General features: G+C 40.4%; 2 protein-coding genes across 2 annotated transcripts in view; one reads left to right on the forward strand and one right to left on the reverse strand.

The window, feature by feature from the left end:
* Positions 1-10137, forward strand: part of SUPT16H (SPT16 homolog, facilitates chromatin remodeling subunit) — a 41808-nt gene extending 31671 nt beyond the window's left edge. Inside the window, 6 exon segments of the mRNA XM_079768624.1 lie at positions 220-295; positions 688-857; positions 7170-7299; positions 7675-7804; positions 7943-8020; positions 8834-10137. Of these exon segments, the coding sequence (XP_079624750.1) occupies positions 220-295; positions 688-857; positions 7170-7299; positions 7675-7804; positions 7943-8020; positions 8834-8979 (730 nt within the window). The 3' untranslated portion in view covers positions 8980-10137.
* A 148-nt stretch (positions 10138-10285) lies between these two features.
* RPGRIP1 (RPGR interacting protein 1) overlaps positions 10286-23067 on the reverse strand; it is a 58722-nt gene continuing 45940 nt past the window's right edge. The window contains exons 20-23 of the mRNA XM_079768644.1: positions 17531-17723; positions 15868-15952; positions 12833-12963; positions 10286-10534 (exon numbers count right to left, since the gene is read on the reverse strand). Coding sequence (XP_079624770.1) covers positions 10422-10534; positions 12833-12963; positions 15868-15952; positions 17531-17723 — 522 coding nt within the window. The 3' untranslated portion in view covers positions 10286-10421. The remainder of the gene's footprint in view (positions 10535-12832; positions 12964-15867; positions 15953-17530; positions 17724-23067) is intronic.

Here is a 23067-nt window from a genome sequence, read left to right on the forward strand (position 1 = left end):
TCCTTTAATAATAATTTAATATACCTTCTCCTTTTTCGTATAACTGATAACCTTTGAGATATCCATTTCCTCTTGAAACTTTAAGGGCTGGGATGAGAGGCTTCCTTTGTATTGAGTATGCTGGAGTTGTTGGGAATGGGAAACAGAAGTTTATTGTGGCAGTAGCAGTTTCTCTTGCAACAACTTTAGTCTTAATGTGGTTTCTTTATTATCTTTCAGATTTAATGGAGCGCCCTACAGAAGTACCTGCCTCCTTCAGCCCACTAGTAGTGCACTGGTAAATGCTACAGAATGGGTGAGTATTTCTAACCCCCTTTTAGTAAGAAAATAGAGAAAACGGAGGATAGGTGTTTTGAGGAGTAGATCCATGTTATTTCTTTTGATATTCACTTATCTTAGACATAAGACATATTGAACAAATATTTCTTTATAAGCCTCTTTAGTTTTTTGATAGTTCATATGGTTTCCTTAAATTTATTCTTGAGAAGATTTTAATCTTGCAGATTCTTTTACTGGAGATCCTTAATATATATGTTTTACTGCTATTAGTCTTTCCCAAAAAAAAAACCCAAAAATTGTTTAGTTATCCTTTATGTAATGGTTTAGATTCTGGAAGTATTTGAAATTGCTAATATATAATACTTGGCAAAGTATTTATATGATAATGATCCAGTTCCTCCTTGACAGCCACCTTTTGTGGTGACATTGGATGAAGTTGAGCTGATTCACTTTGAGCGGGTTCAGTTTCACCTGAAGAACTTTGATATGGTAATTGTCTACAAGGACTACAGCAAGAAAGTGACGATGATAAATGCCATTCCTGTAGCCTCTCTTGACCCCATCAAGGAATGGTTGAAGTAAGTAAATCTGCCAGCAATCTCCCATTTACCCCATGAATCCTATATTATCTTTGTATATAAAAGCCTAAGCGACTGGTCGCTATGATGCGCACTGACTAACGGGGCAGACACTCAACACCAGAGCTGCCCCCAACCTCCACCCCCGGTAGTCAGTGTGCTCCCACAGCGGGAGCACCGCTCAGCTTATTGATGGGCTGGTGCCAGACTCTGGGCTCACCACTGGCAGGTGCACCTACAGCCAGTGCACGAATCCATGCACTGGGCCTCTAGTAAAATATAAGTATGGTATGTTATACATAAAAATATGATATACTTAAGGTGAGACTGTCTTTGGTTAGAGTTATAGACTGGGACTTAAAAACTCAGATCCATTAGAGCTATTCACTTTTTTCTAAATGCCCAACAATAATTTATGGATACTTACACAAGGAAAATCAAAGTCAGATCTTTACTAACTCTGTTTGATATATGTATAAAAAGATCTATACACATTTATAATAATATTTATAAACAGTGGGGGGTGTTTCTTACTTGTTTTCTCTTATTACTGGGATGAGACAGATAAAGTTTTATTTTACTTTATTTTTTAGTCCTCATCCAAGGATAATTTTTTCATTGATTTTCAGAGAGTGGAAGGGAGAGGGGGAGAGACAAAAACATCGATGTGAAAGAGACACATCAATTAGTTGCCTCCTGCATGTGCCCCAACCAGGGCTAGGGATCAAACCAGAGACCCTTTGGTGCATGAGCTGACGCTCTAACCACTGAGGCATGCTGGCCAGGTTTTTTTTATTTTTGCCGTTAACACCATATGCTCACACTTCAGCTAAAAGTATTTCTCATGGAAGTCCCAGAACGCCAATAAACAGGGAAATGTTCGTTACTCCCTAGGTAATGTGTGAGGCTTGAGTAGCCATGAGTATAATTTGCTCTGCCCCTTACCTTCCCCCTTCATTATCTGGAAAAGGAAGGTGCTATAAATGTAGTCTCTTCATAAGAAATATGTCAAGAGCTTAGAAATAAACAGAAAAATAGAAATTTATGGTTTCCTTGAAGTTTTTCCTAAGAAATATGTGCAGGTAAGTGATATAGGATCACAACTATTATGTGTAAGATGTATATTACTTTTTCAAATCAGCTTTATTGAGGTACAAGTTTCATGTAATAATATTCAGCAATTAAAATATATGATTTGATGAGTTCTAACAAACATATACAATCTCATATCTACCATTATAATCAGGATATAGAACATTTCCTTCACTCCTAAAAGTGTTCATACCTCTTTACAGTCAATCTCCTTAACCCTGTCCCTGGTTTCTGTCATTATACACTTTGCAGAAGATTCTAGAATAATCTAGACTGCTACATAAATGGAAATATACAGGATATAACCTTTCTTTCTTGCATCCTTCACTTAGTATAATGCTTTTGAAATTTATCCAAGTTGTGCATCAGTACTACATTCCTTTTTATTACTAAGGAATATTATACTGTGTGAATAGTCCATACTTGACCAGTTAATAGGTGCTTGGGTTGTTTTCACTTGGTGATTATTATGAATAGCTCTTATAAACATTATGTACAACTCTTTGTATATACATGTTTTCATTTCTCTTGGGTAAACCACCTATAATATTGGAAGTGCTGGCCATATGGTTAAATTTATGTTTAGTTTTATAAGAAACTATAAAATCATTTTCCAGGATACTAGAAAACCTGCAGTGTGTGAGAATTGTAGTTGCTCCACATCCTCACCAGCACTTGTTACTTTCAGTCTTTTAATATTAGCCATTATAGTGGGTGTGTAGTGCTATCTCATTGTGCTTTCAGTTTGCATTTCCATGATGGCTAATGATGTTGAGCACCTTTTCATATGCTATGTATCATTCTGTACCTTTGATGAAATATCTTCATATTTTTTGCCCACATTGAAAATTTGTTACTGAGTTGAAGAATTCTTTAGGCTATATACAAGTCTTTCAACAAATACAGATTTTGCATATATTTTCTTCCAATAGTTACTTTGCCTTTTCATTTTCTTAAGTGTCTTTTATAAGCCAGAAGTATAAAATGTTCACGAAATTTTTGGTCAACTTTTTCTTTTGTAATGTTGCTCTTACGTCTTACCTAATTTATTTTTTGTTGTTAATCCTCACCAAAGGTATTTTTTCCATTGGTTTTTATTTTTTTAATTCTCACCTGAGGATATTTTTCCATTGATTTTTAGAGAGGGTGAAAGAGAGCGGGCAAGACAGAGAAATAGCAATGTGGGAGAAACACATTGATTGGTTGCCTCCTGCATGATCCCTGACCAGGGCCTGGAGTGGGCGGGGGGGGCTGTAACCTAGGTATGTGCCCTTGACCGGAATCAAACCCGGGACCCTTTGGTCCGCAGGCCAATGTGCTATCCACTGAGTCAAACTGGCTAGGGTTTTTCAATTGGTTTTTAGAGAGAGAGGGAGGGAAAAAGAAATAGAAAACATCGATGTGTGAGGGATACACTGATTGGTTGCCTCTTGAACGTGCCCTGACCCAGGTTGGGGATTGAACCTGCAACATAGGTACATGCCCTTATCCAGGGAACAATCCTTTGACCTTGCAGTGCATGGGCCAACACTCTAACCACTGAGTGACACTGACCAGAGCTTATCTAATAAATTTTGCTTCACCCAAGGTCATAAAAAATTTTCTCTCTTCTAGAGTTTTATAGATTTAGGTGTTACATTCAGCTCTGTGATTCATTTTGAGTTAATTTTTTTACGGTGGTATAAGGGTCAAGGTTCATGTTTTGGAGATATATATATATATATACTAGAGGCCCACTGCAAGAAATTCGTGCACTCCGGTGAGGGGGAGGAGGCCTCAGCCAGGCCTGTGCCCTCTCACAGTCCCGGAACCCTGCGATCGATAGCCCCAAAGAGGAAGGCCCCGCTGGCCAGTGGCCTGGGCCTCCCTCTGCAGGGCAATCATGGGGCGATGGCCAGACCCCCCACCTATCACATTGCACTCACCTTGGCTGGCCTGGAGCCAGTGGGTATCATAGCGTAGTCGTTCTGCTGTTTGGTCGTTCGGTCGATTTGCATATTATACTTTTATTATTAGAGATGTGGGGGGTGTATCTCCAATTCTAGCATAAATTATTGAAAAAATTATCTTTTTACCTATCAAATTACCTTGGCATCTTTGTTAAAAAAATAGAAGTTTTTGACCATGTAGAGGAGGGTCTATTTTTTTAAAAATAATTTTTTTAACCTAGTCTCATTCATTTTTACATTTTTTATTTTATTTTATTGATTTCAGAAAGAGAGGGAGAGAAACATTAATGATGAGAGAGAATGATTGATTGGCTGCCTCCTGCACACCCCCTACTGGGGATCATGCCCGCATCACGGGCATGTGCCCTTGACCGGAATCGAACCCAGGACTCCAGTCCACAGGCCGAGGCTTTATCCACTGAGCCAAACCAGCTAGGCTAAAAATAATTATTTATTGTTGAAGGTATTACATATGTCCCCTTTTTTCCCCCAGTGACCCCCTCCAGCCTACCCTTGCCCCCGCCCCAGGCCCTCACTGCCCCATTATCTGTGTCCATGGGCTATGCATATATGCATACGAGGTTCTTGGTTGATTACCTCCCACTCCCCTGCATTCCCTCCAAGATTCTGAACTCTGTTCCATGCTTTCATGTCTCTGGATCCACTCCATTCATCCATTTGTTTTGTTGCTTAGATTCCACATATGAGTGAGATCATGTGATTATAAAATGTTCATCATTTCTAGTAATATTCCTCATTTTGAAATCTGCTTGGTGCGATATTACTATAGACTTCTGGCTTTGGTTAGTATGGCTTATCTTTTAACTTACATTACTTTATATGAAAGTAACTTACTTGTAGATAACATATAGCATACATTTATGGCTCACTTTTTTTTTTTTTTTTAATAGAGAGAGAGGAAGGGAGAGGGATAGATAGAAACTTCGATAAGGGAGAAACATCCATCGGCTGCCTCCGGCACACCCGCTATGGTGATCTAGCCCTGATCGGGAATTGAACCTGGGGACCTCTTGGTTCATGGGTTGATGCTTAACCACTGAGCCACACCAGCCAGTCTCACTTTTTAAAATCCATTCTGAGAATGTCTACATTTTCATTGGATTGTTGAAAACAGACCATTTATGTTTAATGTAATTATCAATATGATTGGGTTTAAATCTGCCATCTTGCTATTTGTTTTTCATCTGTCCTATGCTTTATGTTTTGCTTTGTTTTTTAACATATTTCTCTTAATTTTAGAGAGGGAGGGAGGGAGGGAGGGAGGGAGGGAGGAGAGAGAGAGAGAGAGAGAGAGAGAGAGAGAGAGAGAGAGAGAGAGAGAGAAACATCAATGATGAGAGAAAATCATCAATCGGCTGCCTCCTGCACGCCCCCCTGCCAGGGATTGAGCCCACAACCCAGGCATGTGCCATGACCAGGAATTGAACTGTGACCTCCTGGTTCGTAGATTATGCTCAACAACTAAGCCACACTGGCTGGGTCTCTTTGTTTTACTTTTATAATAATCACTCTAAAGTTTACATATACATCTTATCACCATTTGCTCTTAGATAAAACATCTTTACTGTTGGAAGGTTCTTATGCTTCAATTTCTCTTCTGTCCTTTCTGCTATTGTCATATATTGTACTTCTAATATTTTATGAATTCCACAATTTATTGTCATTATTTTAGCTTTAAAACAGTTGCCTTTCAGTTTACAAAATGAGGGGGAAAGTCTTTTGTATAACTCATATCCACCATTCCTAGTGCTCTTCATGCCGTTGTGTGGTTCCAACCTTCTATCTGTAGCCTTCTGCTATAATTTTTCTTTGCCTCATAAACTTTTAGTATTTGAGGTGCAGGTTTTCTGTGTAAATTGCCTCAGCTTATTGAAAGTATTTCACTTTCATTCAGAAGGTGTTTTTGCTGCACATAGAATTCTAAGTTGACGGTCTTTTACTATTTAAGATGTTATTTTTTGTCTTCTAGTTTTCGAGGGTTTCTGATATCTGTCATTCTTCTTTCCTCTGTCTTTTTCTCAAGCTTCTTTAAGATTTTTTTTTCTCATTGGTTTTTAGCATTTTGATACCTAGATGTTTTGGTATGCTTTTCTTTATTATAATTATCCAAATGTTTGGTCTGCATTGAGCTTCTTAAATCTGTGGGCTTTGTTGTTTTCATATTTGGATATGTTCTGACCATGAATCTTCAAATATTTTTGTTCTTTCCTCAGTCCCTCTTTTTTTTCTGAGAGTAATTATACAGATTTCATTTTTTCATCTCATTGTCTTTAAGTTTTCCTCTTCTTAAACATATGGAACATCTGAACATATGAAACATTTATCATTGCTTTTTTAACATCTTTATTTGCTACTTCATCCATCACCTTTGTATTTTCTGGGTCTGTTTTCATTGGTTGATTTTTCTCCTGCTTCTTTGCATGCCTGGTAATTTGTGATTGGTTGCCCTACATTGTGGCTCCATATTTTTGGGTGCTAAGTTTTGTTATTTCAAATTTTTTCGATTCTATTCTAAGCTACAGTTATTTGGATTCCATTTGATCTTTTAAGACTTGTTGTTCTCAAGTGTCATGAATGCTGGATCAGAACAGCCTTGAGTCTGGGGCTGATTGTTCCCATTGCTGAGGTAGCACATCTCTGAAGATTCTACCCAATTCCCTGAGTGTTTTGAGGTCTTTGCACTAAAGCTGATGGGAACGAGAATTATTTCCACCTCTGTGTGCGATCTGGGAATTCTGTGATTCTTTGCCCAGTTCTAATTAGTTTCCTCTCATGTTTGTGCAGATCGATCCTCGGCCAAGAATTTGAGGGGATCCATCCTCAGCAAATCTTCAGAGCTTTCCCATCACTCTATCCTCTAGTATTCTGTCCCACACATTCTAGCTGTCTGCCTCCCCAAATCCTCCTCTATCTCTTTCTCACTCTCAACTTCAGCAGCCTTCCAAATTCTACATGGGTTCTTCCTTCCTAAAGAAAATAGAAAAGAAGAAGAAAGTGAACTTAGATTAATTTAGTTGAGGGACAGAGATTGCTGCAGTTGGAATGCTGCTTTGATGTGAGGGCTAGTGCTTTGGGAGACCAAATATCAGCCATCTGGGCATGTTCTGGTGGCACAGTGCAAAGAATACCTGTTCCCATTAATTTAAGAAAAGGTTAACTGCTCTTCAGATTCTAATCACCAGTTTGACAACTGGATATTCTCAGAAAATATAGAGGATTGATTTTGACTTTGTAATATTATTTCTCTCAGTTCCTGTGACCTAAAGTATACAGAAGGAGTACAGTCCCTCAACTGGACTAAAATCATGAAGACTATTGTTGATGACCCTGAGGGCTTCTTCGAACAAGGTGGCTGGTCTTTCCTGGAGCCTGAGGGTGAGGTGCGTGAGTGTGGGGTTTCTTTTCTGCTATGTAATAGTTGCCCGTTATTTGAGCAATTAGGAAAAGTAGTACATAAAAAGCCAGACCAAGTGGGAAAATCTCTGAACACATCTGATATTATTTCTCCAAATTAGTTTTATAGGTAAACAATAAATTAACTAGGTATATGTAGCCACTGACAAGATTTCAAATATTGTTTTCTAAAAAATGGTCCTCCCAACTCAGCATAATGCTTTATTACCAAGAATATTTCTGCAGTTAATATTCCTGGGCAAGGAAGGATGAAGTGAAACTTTTTAATAAATATGAATTATATATTTAGGATATCCATTAAACAGTAAATAGTGTTTTTGTTTTTTTCTCTAATTCATCAGGGTAGTGATGCTGAGGAAGGGGATTCAGAGTCTGAAATCGAAGATGAGACTTTTAATCCTTCAGAGGATGACTATGAAGAAGAAGAAGAGGACAGTGATGAAGATTATTCATCAGAAGCTGAAGAATCGGGTCAGTCTTTACAAGGAAAAGTTTCTGTGGCTTTCTAATCTAATGCCATTTCTGGAAACTACTTTGCAAAAGGGAAGAGTTCTATTATTCCATTCCAGTATAATGATTAATGCTTACTAATAAATTTTTTTTCTTCAGACTATTCCAAGGAATCATTGGGCAGTGAAGAAGAGAGTGGAAAAGATTGGGATGAACTAGAGGAAGAAGCCCGAAAAGGTAAATTTTTTTGTTTTATTTTTTTGAGGCACAAATTTCTAACAGATTTCAGTCCTTAACTAGTGGAGAAAACAAGGTCTGTAATTTTTATTCTCCAATAGACATGACTGCCTAATTGGATACTTTTTTCATCTGTCAAGTCCTCAATTGACCCATAGTCATGATAGCCACATAGTCTTATAAGGCTCCAGAGTTAGGTCATTCAGCTTCCAAATCTAAGTTCTATAATAGTCTAAATTTTTAGGCCTCTCCCAGGTTAGGAATATTTTTATAGTGCCAGTTTAATTACTCTGAAACCAAATGCCCAATATCAGTTAAAGGTAAAAGGAAGTGCCCTGGCTGGGAAGCTCAGATAGGTTGGAGCATCCTCCTGATAGACACCACGGTTATGGGTCCATCCCTGGCCAGGCACATACAAGAAGCAACCAATGACTGCATAAATATGTACAACAACAAATTGATGTTTCTCTCTTTCTCTCTCTCCTTCCCTCCCTCTCTTTATAAAATCAATAAATAAAACTTAAAAAGAAAAAATAGGTGAAAGGAAATATCCACTATATCCTAAGCATTGTGATAGGACTTTGCATAAATTACCATATTTAATCCTTCTTTGTTTATAATTTTCCATTTTATAAATAAACCAAAACTCAAAAATATTAAGTACTTGGTCAAGATTACACAACTGGTAAGTGACTGAGTCCAGATTAAAAGGTTTAACTCCAAACTATATTCTCAGTACTATTCCATGCTATCCAGTAGTATCAGGTACCTAACACTAACCTATATCCAACTAGTAATACCTCTTCTCTTTAGCGGACCGTGAAAGTCGTTATGAGGAAGAGGAAGAACAGAGTCGAAGTATGAGCCGGAAGAGGAAGGCATCTGTGCACAGTTCAGGCCGTGGCTCTAACCGTGGTTCCAGACACAGCTCTGCACCCCCCAAGAAAAAGAGGAAGTAACTTCTGAACTTTGGCCCTCAGCTCCATTCTTCCTCCAGCCAACCCCTGAAAATTTTACATGACAGAAACTGTATTTTTCCTTTTTTCTTTTGAAGTTTTGCCATTTGTGTTTATGGGTTTAGGGGGCCATTTGTGTGGACCAATCTACTCGGGGAATTCCAGGCCCACCAGGACACGTGCCAGTGGCCCCATCCAGATGGCAAGGCAGGAGGTGTTGTGAAGAAGGGCAGAGGCTTCCACTGTTAACACCATTTCATTCCTCTCTTCCTGTCACCTTCTGCCAGGACGTCAGTGCTTCTGACATCTTATTCTTTGATGTCTCAGAGTATATTTCCAAGATGTTAGTACAAGGTGAATAACTACTTGCACCATGGTTCTTAACCAGCAGATTCGATCCACCATCCTACCCTACAGCCATGACCTTCCTCACATCTCTTTAAGTTGCATCTTTGCAGTACTCAAGAACAGACAGGTTCTTGGAATTTGCTAATGTTTGTGATAAACCATACAACTTGAGCTAGTAAGGCAGATCAGGCTGGTACCTCCGTCTGAGTTTTCCTGCTTTCTTGCCTCATGCAAGATCTGGGGTATCTGCTGCCTTGGAAGACATAAGCAGCAGCGACGCTCCAAGGCTTGGTTTCATCCTCCTTTCAAATTCACACATGGATATTGGTAGAAACAAAATTACCATTGTTTTCTGATACACCTGAGTAAGAACAGTCGTGCCTCATATACTGCTTCTAGTGAAATCTGGAAGGAGGCTCATTATTAAGGAATCAACGTTTAGATCTGGAAGGGGCAATAGTCATGCCTTGGGCCTAGAATATCCTGATGAGAAGAGAAAAGAAGAATGGAGGCCACTTCTACAACATGGCCTCGTCACTGCTGCTCCTTATTTTTACTTGTCTTGCATTGTCCTGTATTTATCACAGTTTCTGTTGAACAGCTTTTTAAGTATTTGGGGAGTTTATCTTGCCATACTCCCCCTCCTGGTTCTCGGCACCCACCTGTTCCACTGCAGTTAATTCTGTGTTTTGTGACTTTAAGAGAGGAGGGGGGAGGGGTCTCAGATTTTGTTTGTTTTTTTTCTCTTTAGCAGTAGGACTTGATATTTTCAATTTTGGAAGAACTAAAAGATAAATAAACTGGGGTTTTTTTGTTGTTGTTTTGTTTTTGTAAATTCAACTTCTGTGATTTTTTTTTGGCAGTTCCTAAAGGCAAGCCTGCTCGCCTGGTAAAGTGCTGAGGCATTAGAAAATAATGACTTTGTCCAGCTAGTATCATGAAAACAAACTTTCATATTCTAAGCTTTTATGATCAGATTGAGAGATACTAGCTAGACATCACAGTAAACCAAATTTATGGATTAGCAAGTTACTTTATAAGAGACTTTTTTACTATGGTTCCCTCACAGAGATTAGAATGGAATAGCACTTGTTCTATCACGAAAACAAATCTTCGATCATCTCCTTGTAAATAGCATGGAAGGCAGCAACAGCTTGAAGGGACACCTTCAGACTTCCTATTGGGGTAGCCTGGTCTGTAGGGCTAACAACTGTTGGGAAAGGAAAAAGAAACGTCAATCAGGCAGCAGCAGCAGCATTCCATTAAAAAACATTGGGTGCTGGGGATACTAAGTTACTTTATTTCTTAGGGGGACTGAGTCAAATGGAAGACAAAGGAAAACAGTTACAGTATGGTAAGTGCTGTGATGAAAACAAGGTGCTTTGGGAACACAGAAGTGTCACCTAATCAGGATGGAGAAATTGGAAAAGGCTTTCTGGAGACAATCCCTAAACTGACTCTTTAAAAAGTAAAAAATACCTAAGCTAATGCCAAAACATGAGTTTAGAAAATTGCAAGGAATGGCAGAAATGAAAGCTATGCAGATAAGCGGGGGCCAGATCATAAAAGGTCTTACTTGTCTTCCAAGGAATTTGGTTTTCACTGAAGTTATTAGTGACTTTTTATTTGGGTTTTAGAAAAATGAATCCATTATTGGGTAATATATTCAAAGGGGATACAAATACATCAGGAAGGGTAGTTGGGCTGTTGCACTAATTCAGGGGAGAAACGAAGGGGTCTGAAGTACAACAATGAGGGTATGAAGGTGGGGACATTCAGAATATTTAAAGAGAGAAAATAGAATTTTGTGATTGAATGTTGGGAGTGAGAAGAAGGTTGGAATCAAAGATGACCATTCTTATTTGGGTAAGAGGGAACATAAGGTACAAGTTAGTAGTGGGGGTGGGGACATACTAAGGGCATACAAGTAGTTACTTAGTTTGCTGTAAGCTAAATTGTATTAAAAATCTGGTCTAGAAACCTAGATCTGAGATCATTTCTAGGTTATAATTAAAATCCTGAGAGTGGATGCAAACACGTAGGAAAAGGGTATATGAAGAATAAAAGGCCCTGACCGGTTTTGGCTCAGTGAATAGAGCGTCGGCCTTTGGAATGAAGGGTCACAGGTTCAATTCCGGTCAAGGGCATGTACCTTGGTTGCAGGCACATACCCAGTAGGGGGTGTGCAGGAGGCAGCTGATCGATGTTTCTCATTGATGTTTCTAACTCTATCCCTCTCCCTTCCTCTCTGTAAAAAAATCAATAAAACTATATTTAAAAAAAGAAGAAAAGGCCAAGAATTGAACCAGGGAAACCCACCATTCAAACTCAGGATGAACCTGCAAGATAAACAAGGATCCCCTAGGGCAGTGGTGCTCAACCTTTCCAATGCCGCGACCCTTTAATACAGTTCCTCATGTTGTGGTGACCCCCAACCACAAAATTATTTTCGTTGCTACTTCATAACTAATTTTGCTACTGTTATGAATCGTAGTGTAAATATCTGTTTTCCGATGGTCTTAGGCGACCGACCCTGCTAGCGGTTCTCAACCTGTGGGTCGCGACCCGCAGGTTGAGAACCGCTGCTGTAGAGCAGTACTGTGCAATGTACTCTGATACCTTCTTTTCTACAGTTCTCTGGTGTGTTTTTCTTCAAAATGTGACTTACTAATTTAATCTCACCATCCACTAATGGTTTATGACAGGAAGTTCAAAAACCATTAGTCTGGTGAATAGTAAATGCCCACCACAACCTAGCAGCTAAGGTAAAGGTGTGAAGTCCCAGCTGTATAAGGTAACAGGGAACAGAGAACTGGACAGAGCAGGCCCACCTAAAGGCATTCAAATGCAAATATTGTTAAAACATGTTGGCCTTATAGCAAAGGTCTTAAAAACATTTAAGAAGAATGTGGTTAGCAAATGTATAGAGACACTGTAGTAGATGGATATGGACTGAAGAAACCAGTGCCAGGGAGACCAGTTCAGAAAACTAGTATAGCAGTTGGAATGTAGTCAAGACACTTCTCAAGTAGAATGGATAAGACTTGGTCACCAGTATTGTGAGAGGTGAGGGAGTAGAAAGTTGGTGTCTAAGAAATTAGGTGCATGATAAGGCATTAAAAGAGAAGGGGTGTGAGCTGCCTTTACAAACTCTATGCTTAAGAGGGGTCAGAAATTCTGGCATTTAAATTTGATTGAAATTAAAAGAACTTGTCTTTTCAAACTTCCTATCTCAAACATTGGAGAGTCATAGTAGATTCTAGTAATCAAGAGGTATATTAACTAAAATTGACAACTAGAAAGGTATAAAAATTTTTAAAAATAAAATCGACAACTGACTACCCTCAGGTTTGATCTAGAAGTAAGTAGAGTTATAGGGATTTCGATCCAACTTGTCTCAAACTTTGTAGCAGTAATTTTACATTGAAGGTAAAACAGGAAAAGTATTATTATGATGACTTGCTTAGAAATAAATGGAACTGAGAAGCACAAAACATGTATTACTCACTGTCTAGCTTTTGCTCTACAATGTCTCTTCCTGATTCCATGATCTGCCATAGTTTCAGATATGCATATCCTACTTCTTGACATTCATTCTTTTCTTCATCCATAGGATCACTTACCACTGTGAACTTTAAACTAAGGGAGGGAAATTACATTTAATTCAGCACTGCTGATACCCTAAGCCTTAAAAAAAATAAGGCTGAAAGTAATCATAAATTAGACAATGTCTAATTACAGCAGCGAAAGAGTGAGGAATTGGTGTAATTTAAAGTAACAACTGGGTCCTGGTCAGCTTGCTCAGTTGATTGGAGCATCATCCTGTACACCAAAAGGCTGCAGTTCAATTCCCGGCCTAGGTTGCAGCTTCAATCCCCCATTCAGTTGGCAACTGATCAAAGTTTCTGGCATCATGTGTGTGTGTTTTTCTCTCTCCTTTCCTCTCCCTCTAAAAAATATCATTAAAAACATATCTGCAGGTGAGGATGTTAAAAAGTATATTAAAAAATTTAACAACCAGCCTTGAAAGAGGGAACTATAAGACTCAATGTAATTGATCAAGTTGTCTCAAAACCGTTGAGATATAATTTCTTGCAAGATGGTTAATAATTTTTTTTTAGATATATCTTTATTGATTTCAGAGAGGAATAGAGAGAGATCAATGATGAGAGAGAATCATTGATCGGCTGCCTCCTGCACACCCCCCACAAGGGATTGAGCCTGCAACCCAGGCATGTGCCCTCTACTGGAATTGAACCCATGACTCTTCAGTCCAAAGGCCAACACTATCCACTGAGCAAAACTGGCTAGAGCTGGTTTATAATTTTGATGAAAGATTTGATATGGGCAGTGGATGAGTTGCACAAAAAACAACAAACAGGAGAAGTTAGAAGAAAAGGTTTTCAATTTCTAAATAAAAGTTGGGTACCAAGCCTGAGCATAGTAAAGGAAACAGAAGAAATATAGAATTGCAAAACGAATATAAAATGTATATTCCTTAGAGCTGTAAGTCTTGAAAGATTATACTATAAAGTGAACAGCACTGTGCCTCACAAGTAGTGAGCAGTCAACAGTTATTATTTCTTAATCCTCACCCAAGGATATGTTTATAGACATTAGAGAGAGGGGGAGAGAAACATCGATTGGTTGCCTCTTGTACATCCAAACTAGGGACTAAACCTGCATCCTAGGTATGTAGCTTGACCGGGAATCGAACCTGTGACCTTTCGGTGTGCAAAACGATGCTCCAACCAACTGAGCCACCCAGCCAGGATAAGCAGTCAGCAATGATTACTACCCTGACAGCCTAGCAAAAAATGATATTGAATTCCAGAGACTGGTACCTACTAAATTTTTTGAGAAAAATTCAAGTACCATAAATTCATTATTTTAATCATTTTACAGTGTGCAATTCAGTATTTCTTAGTATTATCACAATCTTATGCAACCATCACCACTATCTAATTCCAGGTCATGTTCATCGCCTCCTCCAAAACTCCTGTACCCATTAAGCAGTCATTCTCTATTGCCCTCTCCCTCAGTTCATGGAAACTACTAATCTACTTTCTGTCTCTCAATTTGCCTATTTTGGACACTTCATAATCCTATACTTCTCTTTAATGTTTTTATTGATTTTAGAAAGACAGGAAGGGAGAAGGAGAGAGAGAAAGAGAAACATTGATATGAGAGAGAAACATTGATCTGTTGCCTCCCCACCAGGGATCAAACCTGAAACCTGGGTATGTGTCCTGGTCTAAATTGAACCAATGACCTTTCCCTGCATGGAACGACACTCAACCCAACTGAGTAACACTGGCCAGGGCATAATTCTATATTTTTTTAAAAGCAAACATTGGCCCAGCCAGCATGGTTCAGTGGTTGAGCATTGACCTATGAGCCAGGAGATCATGATTCAATTCCCAGTCAGGGCACATGCCCTGGTTGCAGGCTCAGTCCCCAGTGTGGGGCGTGCAGGAGGCAGCTGATCAGTGGTTCTCATCATTGATGTTTCTATCTCTCTCTCCCTCTCTCTTCCTCTCTGAAATCAATAAAAATATGTATTTTTTAAAAGCAAACATTGGTGGCTAATAGTACTAAGGGAACAAGAATAGGTCTAAAAATTTAAACTCTTAAGAGCTAAAGATAACTAAGCTGAAAGAAGAATTCTGAAAATGATACATTTTTAGCTCAGTAAGCAATATTCACTTGTGGTTATGTTTCTGTATGGTTATTGAGAACTTGAAAACTGCAAAGGGATAATACCAATTCCCCCATCCCAATTTTCCCAGGAAGGGATGGTAACTATCATTACTGCATGCTGGACACAATACCAAGTGCTTTAGGCAAACGATGTTATTTCAATTTTATGCTCACAGTAGCCTTCAAGTTAAGTAATAACTTAGAGATCATTGTAAATGGAAGAGTCAGGATTCAAAACCAGGTCTGTCTGATTGCAAAGACAATGTTCTGTTTATTGTACCATATTGGCAAAAGGAAGTCAAAAATAAAATAAACTGAATTCTAAAATTGAGTAGAAGGTTGCAAAAAGGAAAGAAAAAATTGTTACTGTATATTCTTACCTAATAATAGACAAACATAAAAATTGACCATACCTCCACTACGCCCACCAGCCAATCAGGAGTGATATGCAAATTAACCCAACAAAGATGTCGGTTAATTTGCATACACAGGCACCGACCAGGAGTGGGCGGGACACTTGCATTGCAGGCGTTCTGCCCTACCCCCAGTCTCTGTCTCTCTCTCTCTCTCACACACACACACACACACACACATACACAGACACAAAAACCCAAGTAGGAGCTGGTATGGAATGAGAAATGAACTAAATCTACAAGATTATATATTTTATCAGATAGTTATCCATGAACATAAATTAGACTCAAGTAGATGAGAAATTCATTAAGGGTAAATCAATGTAAAAGAAGTAGTTAACCTATTCAATATCAGCACAAAACCAAACTAAAACTGTTCGATTCTTGGATGAATATCTCCTTTCTTTCAAAGTGGAGAGTAAATGCTTACCGTCCTTGCTCAGGACCTTGTCCATTCAGCATGTCGAACAGAAATTGCCTTCGGCCTTTTTGCTCCAGGCGGTCCAGGTCTATCACTATATTAAGGTAAGAGGGAAAAGAACAAAGAATCATACACTTTTGCTATTTGGGCACTAAGATTTTCATAAGTGGTACATATAAAACAGAGGTTGGAAAAGTAGGGCCCACGGGCTGGCCACCCGGTTTTGTAAAGTTTTATTGAACTCAGCCATGCCTATTATTTATTTATTTATTTATTTTAAATGTTTTTTAGTTGATTTTTAGAGAGAAAGGAAGAAAGGGATAGAAACATCGTTCGTTGAGAGAGAAACATCATCAATCTGCTGCCTCCTGCACGCCCCCTCCTGGGGATTGAGCCTGCAACCTGACCTGGAGTCAACCAGCAAGTCTTGGTTCATGGGTCTCCGCTCTACTGCTGAGCTATACTGGCTGGGCCACACCTATTATTTACATATTAGTGACCTGGTATGCACAAATTCATGCACATTGAAAGGAAATTAATTAGAAGATGGCCAGTAGGGCGGGAATGGGTGAAATGGGCCGGACACGCCCTGGAGCCAACCTCCCGTAGCCCCTCCCCTACAGGCCACACCTGGGGTGACACTGTGCCTCAAAGGGCATCTTTGGAGTGATCAGGGTCCCTCCTGCAGGTGGGATCCCTCGGCCTGGCCTGCAGGGATCGAGCCTAAACCAGCAGTCGGACATCCCTCTCGCAATCTGGGACTGCTGGCTCCTCACCGCTCGCCTGCCTGCCTGCCTGATTGCCCTTAACAGCTTCTGCCTGTCGGCCTGATCACCCCCTAAATGCTCCCCCCTGACAGCCTGATCGCCCCCTAACTGCTCCCCCCTGCCAGCCTGATCACCCCTAACCATGTCTGCCTTGACCCCTGCCACCGTGGCTTTGTCCGGAAGGACGTCTGGAAGATATCCAGAAAAAGTCTGGTCTAATTAACATATTACCCTTTTATTAGTATAGATGTTACAGTCTCCAATAAACTGACCTATGTTTTCCAACCTCTACTTTAGCTAGGTTTGGCCACATGATTAAGTGCTAGCCATTACGTCCTATGAAACCTGTGTAATAGGCTCAGAAGGAGGCATTCTTCCTTTCCCCGGCAGCCATTAAGGACCCTGGTGTAACTGAGCAACTAAAAGGATGCAAGACAGACACTTGGATGGTGGGAAGGCAAGACAGAAGTTTGGACCTTATGATCCATTTAAGGGGGGAAGTGAACATGGGTATGGTGTGAAAGAAATTTTATGTTCTAAGAAACTCAGCAGATAATCTCTAAAGTTGGTGAATCAGTAAATTGCAATAAAACATTACTCAGAAATATGGAGTCAAATAACAGAAGAAATAACAGAAAAGGGGGAAAAGTGGTACAGCGGACTGAGGGATGACAGAAGGAGCATGGGAGTGATTTTTGGAGAAGGGGTGGGGCCAAGGGCTGTTTGCTTTTACTTCAAAACCTTTGTAAGGCTATCTGATATTTTCAAACCACATGCGCATACTATTTTGATAAATAAAAGAAAAAGGGTTGGATCCACCCCACCAGAAGCCCAGAGTAGTTCTGCCCCCTCAGTCTAAACGTCTGTCGGCCCGCTCTCCCCACTGACCGCGGGCGCTGCCTCACCCTTGCTAAAGTGGAAGTGGATCTCTTCTCCTGCCCTCGGTTTCCTCAGGGACACTGGCGTTTCGGTCTCTGACAGGGGTAGATCATAGAACTTGTACTCCACATACACCTGTTTTATGTTCTCATCAGACATCACTTCAGCTTCTGAGTGGAAGGCCAGGCTGACAATTTCAATGCACATCTTCTCTGAATCCTGGTAAGAAAAAGACATTTATTTTCTATAGGTTAGTGATGCTCCGAGTATATACTCCACTTAATTAACACATTACTGTCAATCACAGGCATACTCCGTCTTGTGTATTACTCCTTGAGAATCAATTTGTAGGTAATATTGGCACTGAGACAACGCGACTGAATTGTCCCAGCTAATGTGGGGGAAACTGGTAGCGAGAATCCAGTCGTTTTGTCTCCTGGTCCAGTGAATCCTGTCCTCAGACCAGCCTTCCTCAGCCATCTCCACATATAGAAGGAGTCAAGAGACTTTCTGAGCAGATAGCTTTTCTTCAACTTTCTGGATGAAAACCAATCCAGCATTTTCCTGACATTAGCTCCTAGGAGACCTGCTGGCTGATTTGAGCTGTTTCAGCCACTATAGCAAGGAGCTGCCTACTGGGCTTTTTGTTGTTGTTGAAGTGCTGGCTGGGCCTGCCCCTCCCCCCTTATGATTACATTCCAGCTCACAGTTGAAAAGCATTGCATTAGAGTTATGGCCCATAACACCATAGCCATTCGCCACATGTGACATAATCTGTGACATAATCTGAATTGGGATTTTCTATCAGTATAAAACTCACACGGAGCCGAAACCGGTTTGGCTCAGTGGATAGAGCGTCAGTCTGCGGACTCAAGGGTCCCAGGTTCGATTCCGGTCAAGGGCATGTGCATTGGTTGCGGGCACATCCCCGGTAGGGGGCGTGCAGGAGGCAGCTGGTCGATGTATCTCTCTCATCGATGTTTCTAGCTCTCTATCCCTCTCCCTTTCTCTCTGTGAAAAATCAATAAAAATATATTAAAAAAAACTCACACGGGACTTTGAAGACTTTGCATTAAAAAAATGAATGTAAGATATCTCAATAGTTTTTCCTATTGGCTTCGTGTTAAAATAATGATACTTCGGATATTGACTAGTAGGTTAAATAAAATACATTTTTTAATTTATCTTTTCAAAAATTTTACTTGTTTCTTTTTACACTTTTAATGTGGCCACTAGAAAAATGTTAATTACATTTGTAGCTCACATTATAGTTCTGTTGGAGAGCACTCCATAGACTGTAAGCTCCACGAGCTCGAGGACCACAAGTCTGTTTCACTAGCCGCTTTAGTCCCAGTATTTAGTATGCCCTTAATTTGTTTCCTCTCCGTGCACCTAGACCTAAGTAATTTTCAAAATTAGTTTTGACTCCTTCCCTTACAAACACTCTTATTTCATTAAAGTTAGGAACAAAGAATGGTGGGGGAATATTGTTGGTAACACTGTGAGAAAGAGGCCACTGTAGTGTGAGAGTACAAATTGGTATAATTGGGGGGGGGGGGGGGGGATGATAATTTTGTGGCATTCGTGAAATTTTCAAGTGCACAATTCCTTTTAAAACCAGCAGTTCCACTCATAGGAATCTGTCTCACAAAAACATTTGGCAAATGCACAGAGATACATATGAATAAGGCTGTTACTGCGGCATTATTCTGCCCTACCCCCTTCCTCTTTTACTGTAGGTAACTGGTGGCACAGAAAAGAAAGTGACAAGGTCCTGGGACAGTTGCTCTGTTTGCAAATCAGAAGGCAAATTCTTTAAAAGCCAGTTATGGTCATTTGTTCCTCTCAAGGCTCATTGACAAAGCCTGGCTTCAGTTCAAATGTCTCCTCCTCAAAGCAGTCTTTCCTCACTGTGGCCTTACCTAACTCAACCCCTCTCATTGCTATCTATTATTGTCACCTTATTTGTTTTCTTTTAAAAAAAATATGTACATATTTGAAAATACATTTTTATTGATTTTAGAGATGAAGGGAGAGGGAGAAATAGAAACATCAATGATGAGAGAGAATCACCGATCAGCTGCCTCCTGCATGCCCCACAGTGGGGTTGAGCCCGCAACCCAGGCATGTACCCTGACCGGGGAATTGAACCTTGATCTCCGGGTTCATAGGTCAACACTCAACCACTGAGCCATGCCAGCGGGGCCTATTTCTTTTCTTCATAGTATTTAGAATCAGCAAATATCTGGTTTATTTGTTCGCTGATTTATACTTGTTTTCCCTCAGTAGAAGGTAAGATTCAAGAGGGAAGGGACCAGCCCTAACCGGTTTGGCTCAGTGGATAGAGCGTTGGCCTGTGGACAGGTTCGATTCCAGTCAGGGGCATGTGCCTTGGTTTCGGGCACATCCCCAGTGGATGGTGTGCAGGAGGCAGCTGATTGATGTTTCTAACTCTCTATCCCTCTCTCTTCCTCTCTGTAAAAATCAATAAAATATATTAAAAAAAAAAAAAAAAAAAAGAGGGAAGGGACCAGCGTTGGCTAGTGTGGCTCAGCTGGTTGAAGTGTTGTCCAGTACTACACTAGAAGGTGGCGGGCTAGGTTCCCAGTCAGGGCACGTAGCCCGGTTGCGTGTTTGATCCCTTGTTGGGGTGCATGCAGGAGGCAGCCTAACAATGCTTTTCTCTCTCATCTCTCTCATCTCCCTCTTCTCTCTCTCTCTCTTTCCCTCCCTGTCCCCAGCTTTAATAAACACGCTCTAAAATTCACCTGAACTCCTGCTGTGAACATTTTCCTGCATGAGGTCAAGAACCCACACACTACCAACTGGTCCCAAACAGACCCCCTAAGGGCCAGGTCCCTCTTCCGGGAACAATATGTGGGAAATACAACGGAAACTTTGCACACAAACAGCAGTGTGGTGGTTGCAGAGGGAAGTTGGTGGGTGGGGAGTGTAGGGGCCCAATGTACGGTGATGGAAGATTTACTGTGGGTGGTGGACAGGCAGTGCAAGATACAGATCTTGTATCATAGAAATCTACACCTGAAACCTATATGCTCCTATTAACCAATGTCACACTATATATACATTTAATTTATAAAAGAAACAGAAGACTCAGGAAGAATCAATGACCTTCCCCCAAAATATCTAAAAAGCATTTGAGATGGAAGGCCTGTCCCAGAGGAACTGCCACCACAGATGACCACAGTACAATGTGAACTGGTATGGAAGATAGGGAGGAACCTAGCAGGCCCCTTTGGATCAAAGTCCTCTCTCTGACCCATTGTCTCTAGACATTTGTTTACTAAACATTGCCCAGCAAGCATTTGTTTACTAACCATTAACTCTTTTCAACTCACTGTGAATTGCCTTAGTTCACTTTCAAGTCCCACACTGTTATCTCCTTCTCCTTAATCCAGAATGACATACACACCTTATTCTGCCTTACTGTTTTAGAATTTTCATGCATATGTGAATTTCCTGTGTGTATATATTAAAACATGATTTTCTCCTGTCATTTTAATTATTCAACTAACCATAAGAACCAATATGGGGCTCCAGCCGGTGTGGCTCAGTGGTTGAGCATTGACCTATGAACCAGGAGGTCACAGTTCGATTCCTGGTCAAGACACATGCTCAAGTTGCAAGCTTGATCCCCAGTGTGGGGCGTGCAGGAGGCAGCCAATCAATGATTCTCTTTCATCATTGACATTTCTATCTGTCTCTCCCTCTCCCTTCCTCTCTGAAATCAATAAAAAATTTAGATTAAAAAAAAAAAAGAGGGAATGGACCAGTTCTGTCTTATTCATCATTTTGTGTGAAGAGAGCTTGGCAACATTGTGGGAATCTACCACAGTTTGTTTATTCATCCTCTTATTGATCAATACATTGATGTTTCTACTTTGGGGCTATATGACTAAAGCTGCTAAACATTTTTTTTTTGGGGGGGGGGGGGGCGGGGGGAAAGAGAGCCTGGCAAACAAGGAGCAAACAATGGACAGGGCTGCTGTGAGGATTTGGTGAGTTAATGAATATCAAGCACATAGCATTTTATTTATTTATTTATTTAATATATTTTATTGATTTTTTACAGAGAGGAAGGGAGAGGGAAAGAGAGTTAGAAACATCGATGAGAGAGAATCATAGGTCAGCTGCCTCCTGCACATCTCCTACTGGGAATGTGCCCGCAACCCAGGCACATGCCCTTGACCGGAATTGAACCTGGGACCCTTCAGTCCGCAGGCCAACGCTCTGAGTTCGATCCCCAGTGTGGGGCATGCAGGAGGCAGCCAATCAATGGTTCTCTCTCATCATTGATGCTTCCGTCTCTCTCTCTCTACTTCTCCCTTCCTTTCTGAAATCAATAAAATATATATGTATGTCATATATTAAAACCCTAATCCTGCCCTGGCTGGCATAGTGCTTAGAGTGTTGGCCCATGCATGGAAAGGTCTCGGGTTCAATTTCCGGTCAAGGGCACATACCTGAGTTTTAAGTTCTAGTCCCTGGCCTGGGTCGGAGTGCATGCAGGAGGCAACCAGTCATTGTGTCTCTCTCATACTGGTGTTTCTCCCTCTCTCTTTTCCTTATCTCTTTCTCTCTCTCTCCTTTCCCTCCACTCCCTTCCACTCCCTTCCACTCCCTTCCACTCTCTCTAAAAAAAAAAAAATCAATGGAAAAAAATATCCTTGGGTAAGTATTAATAAAAAACAAACAAACACAAAACCCTAATCCCAATGTGATGATATTTGGAGATAGAGCCTTTGGGAGATAATTAGATCACAAGGGTGGAGTCCTCTTGAATGGGATTAGTGCCCTTATTCAAAGAGGTCAGAGCTAGCTCATTCTCCTTCTGCCTTGTGAAGATACAATAAGAAGTTGACAGTCTGCATCATGGAAGAGGATCCTCGCCAAAATCTGACCAGGCTGGCACCCTGATCTTGGACTTGTAGCCTTGAGAACTCTGTGAAATAAACTGCTGTTGTTTCTAAGTCACCCAGTCTCTGCTATTTGATTATAGCAGCCCAAATTGACTAAGACATGGTTCCACATTTTAATTTGACCCAGAATCCTTTACATGAGCTAGTTGCATTATATAATTTTATTGGGACTGAACAGAAGAAAAATATATACAATTAGTAATATTAAATCACACTAACCACTGTATATACTAACTCATTTGAATTTGCTGCGGAAACCCTAAGAGCAGTTAGTTATGCGGGCAGCATTAGTATCAGACAAGCAGTTCCCCTCAGTTTATTAGTTCAGGTGTGATAGCTAATTTGGCTGGGGGGCAGAGTTACTACAATTAATTAGCTAGCATATATAAGGGTCAGGACATCCTCCACACCTGAAGTTAAGAGTACAAGGAAAGAGAATAAACTTTGAGGTTTCTGATACACACTAGAGCTAAAAGACAGTAACCCGAGGCCAGAGAGCAAATGTAAGTGCTCCCTTCTCATTAGCAGCTGTTAGGATGGGGAGGGAAACGTTTTCTATGGTCCACTCAGAGTGGGAGACTGCTTCCTGGGACCAGGAATGGGACTCCATCTGGAGGAAACCA

Source organism: Cnephaeus nilssonii (assembly GCF_951640355.1).
Source record: "Cnephaeus nilssonii genome assembly, chromosome: 4".
In the NCBI taxonomy this organism is placed as follows: Eukaryota; Metazoa; Chordata; class Mammalia; order Chiroptera; family Vespertilionidae; genus Cnephaeus; species Cnephaeus nilssonii.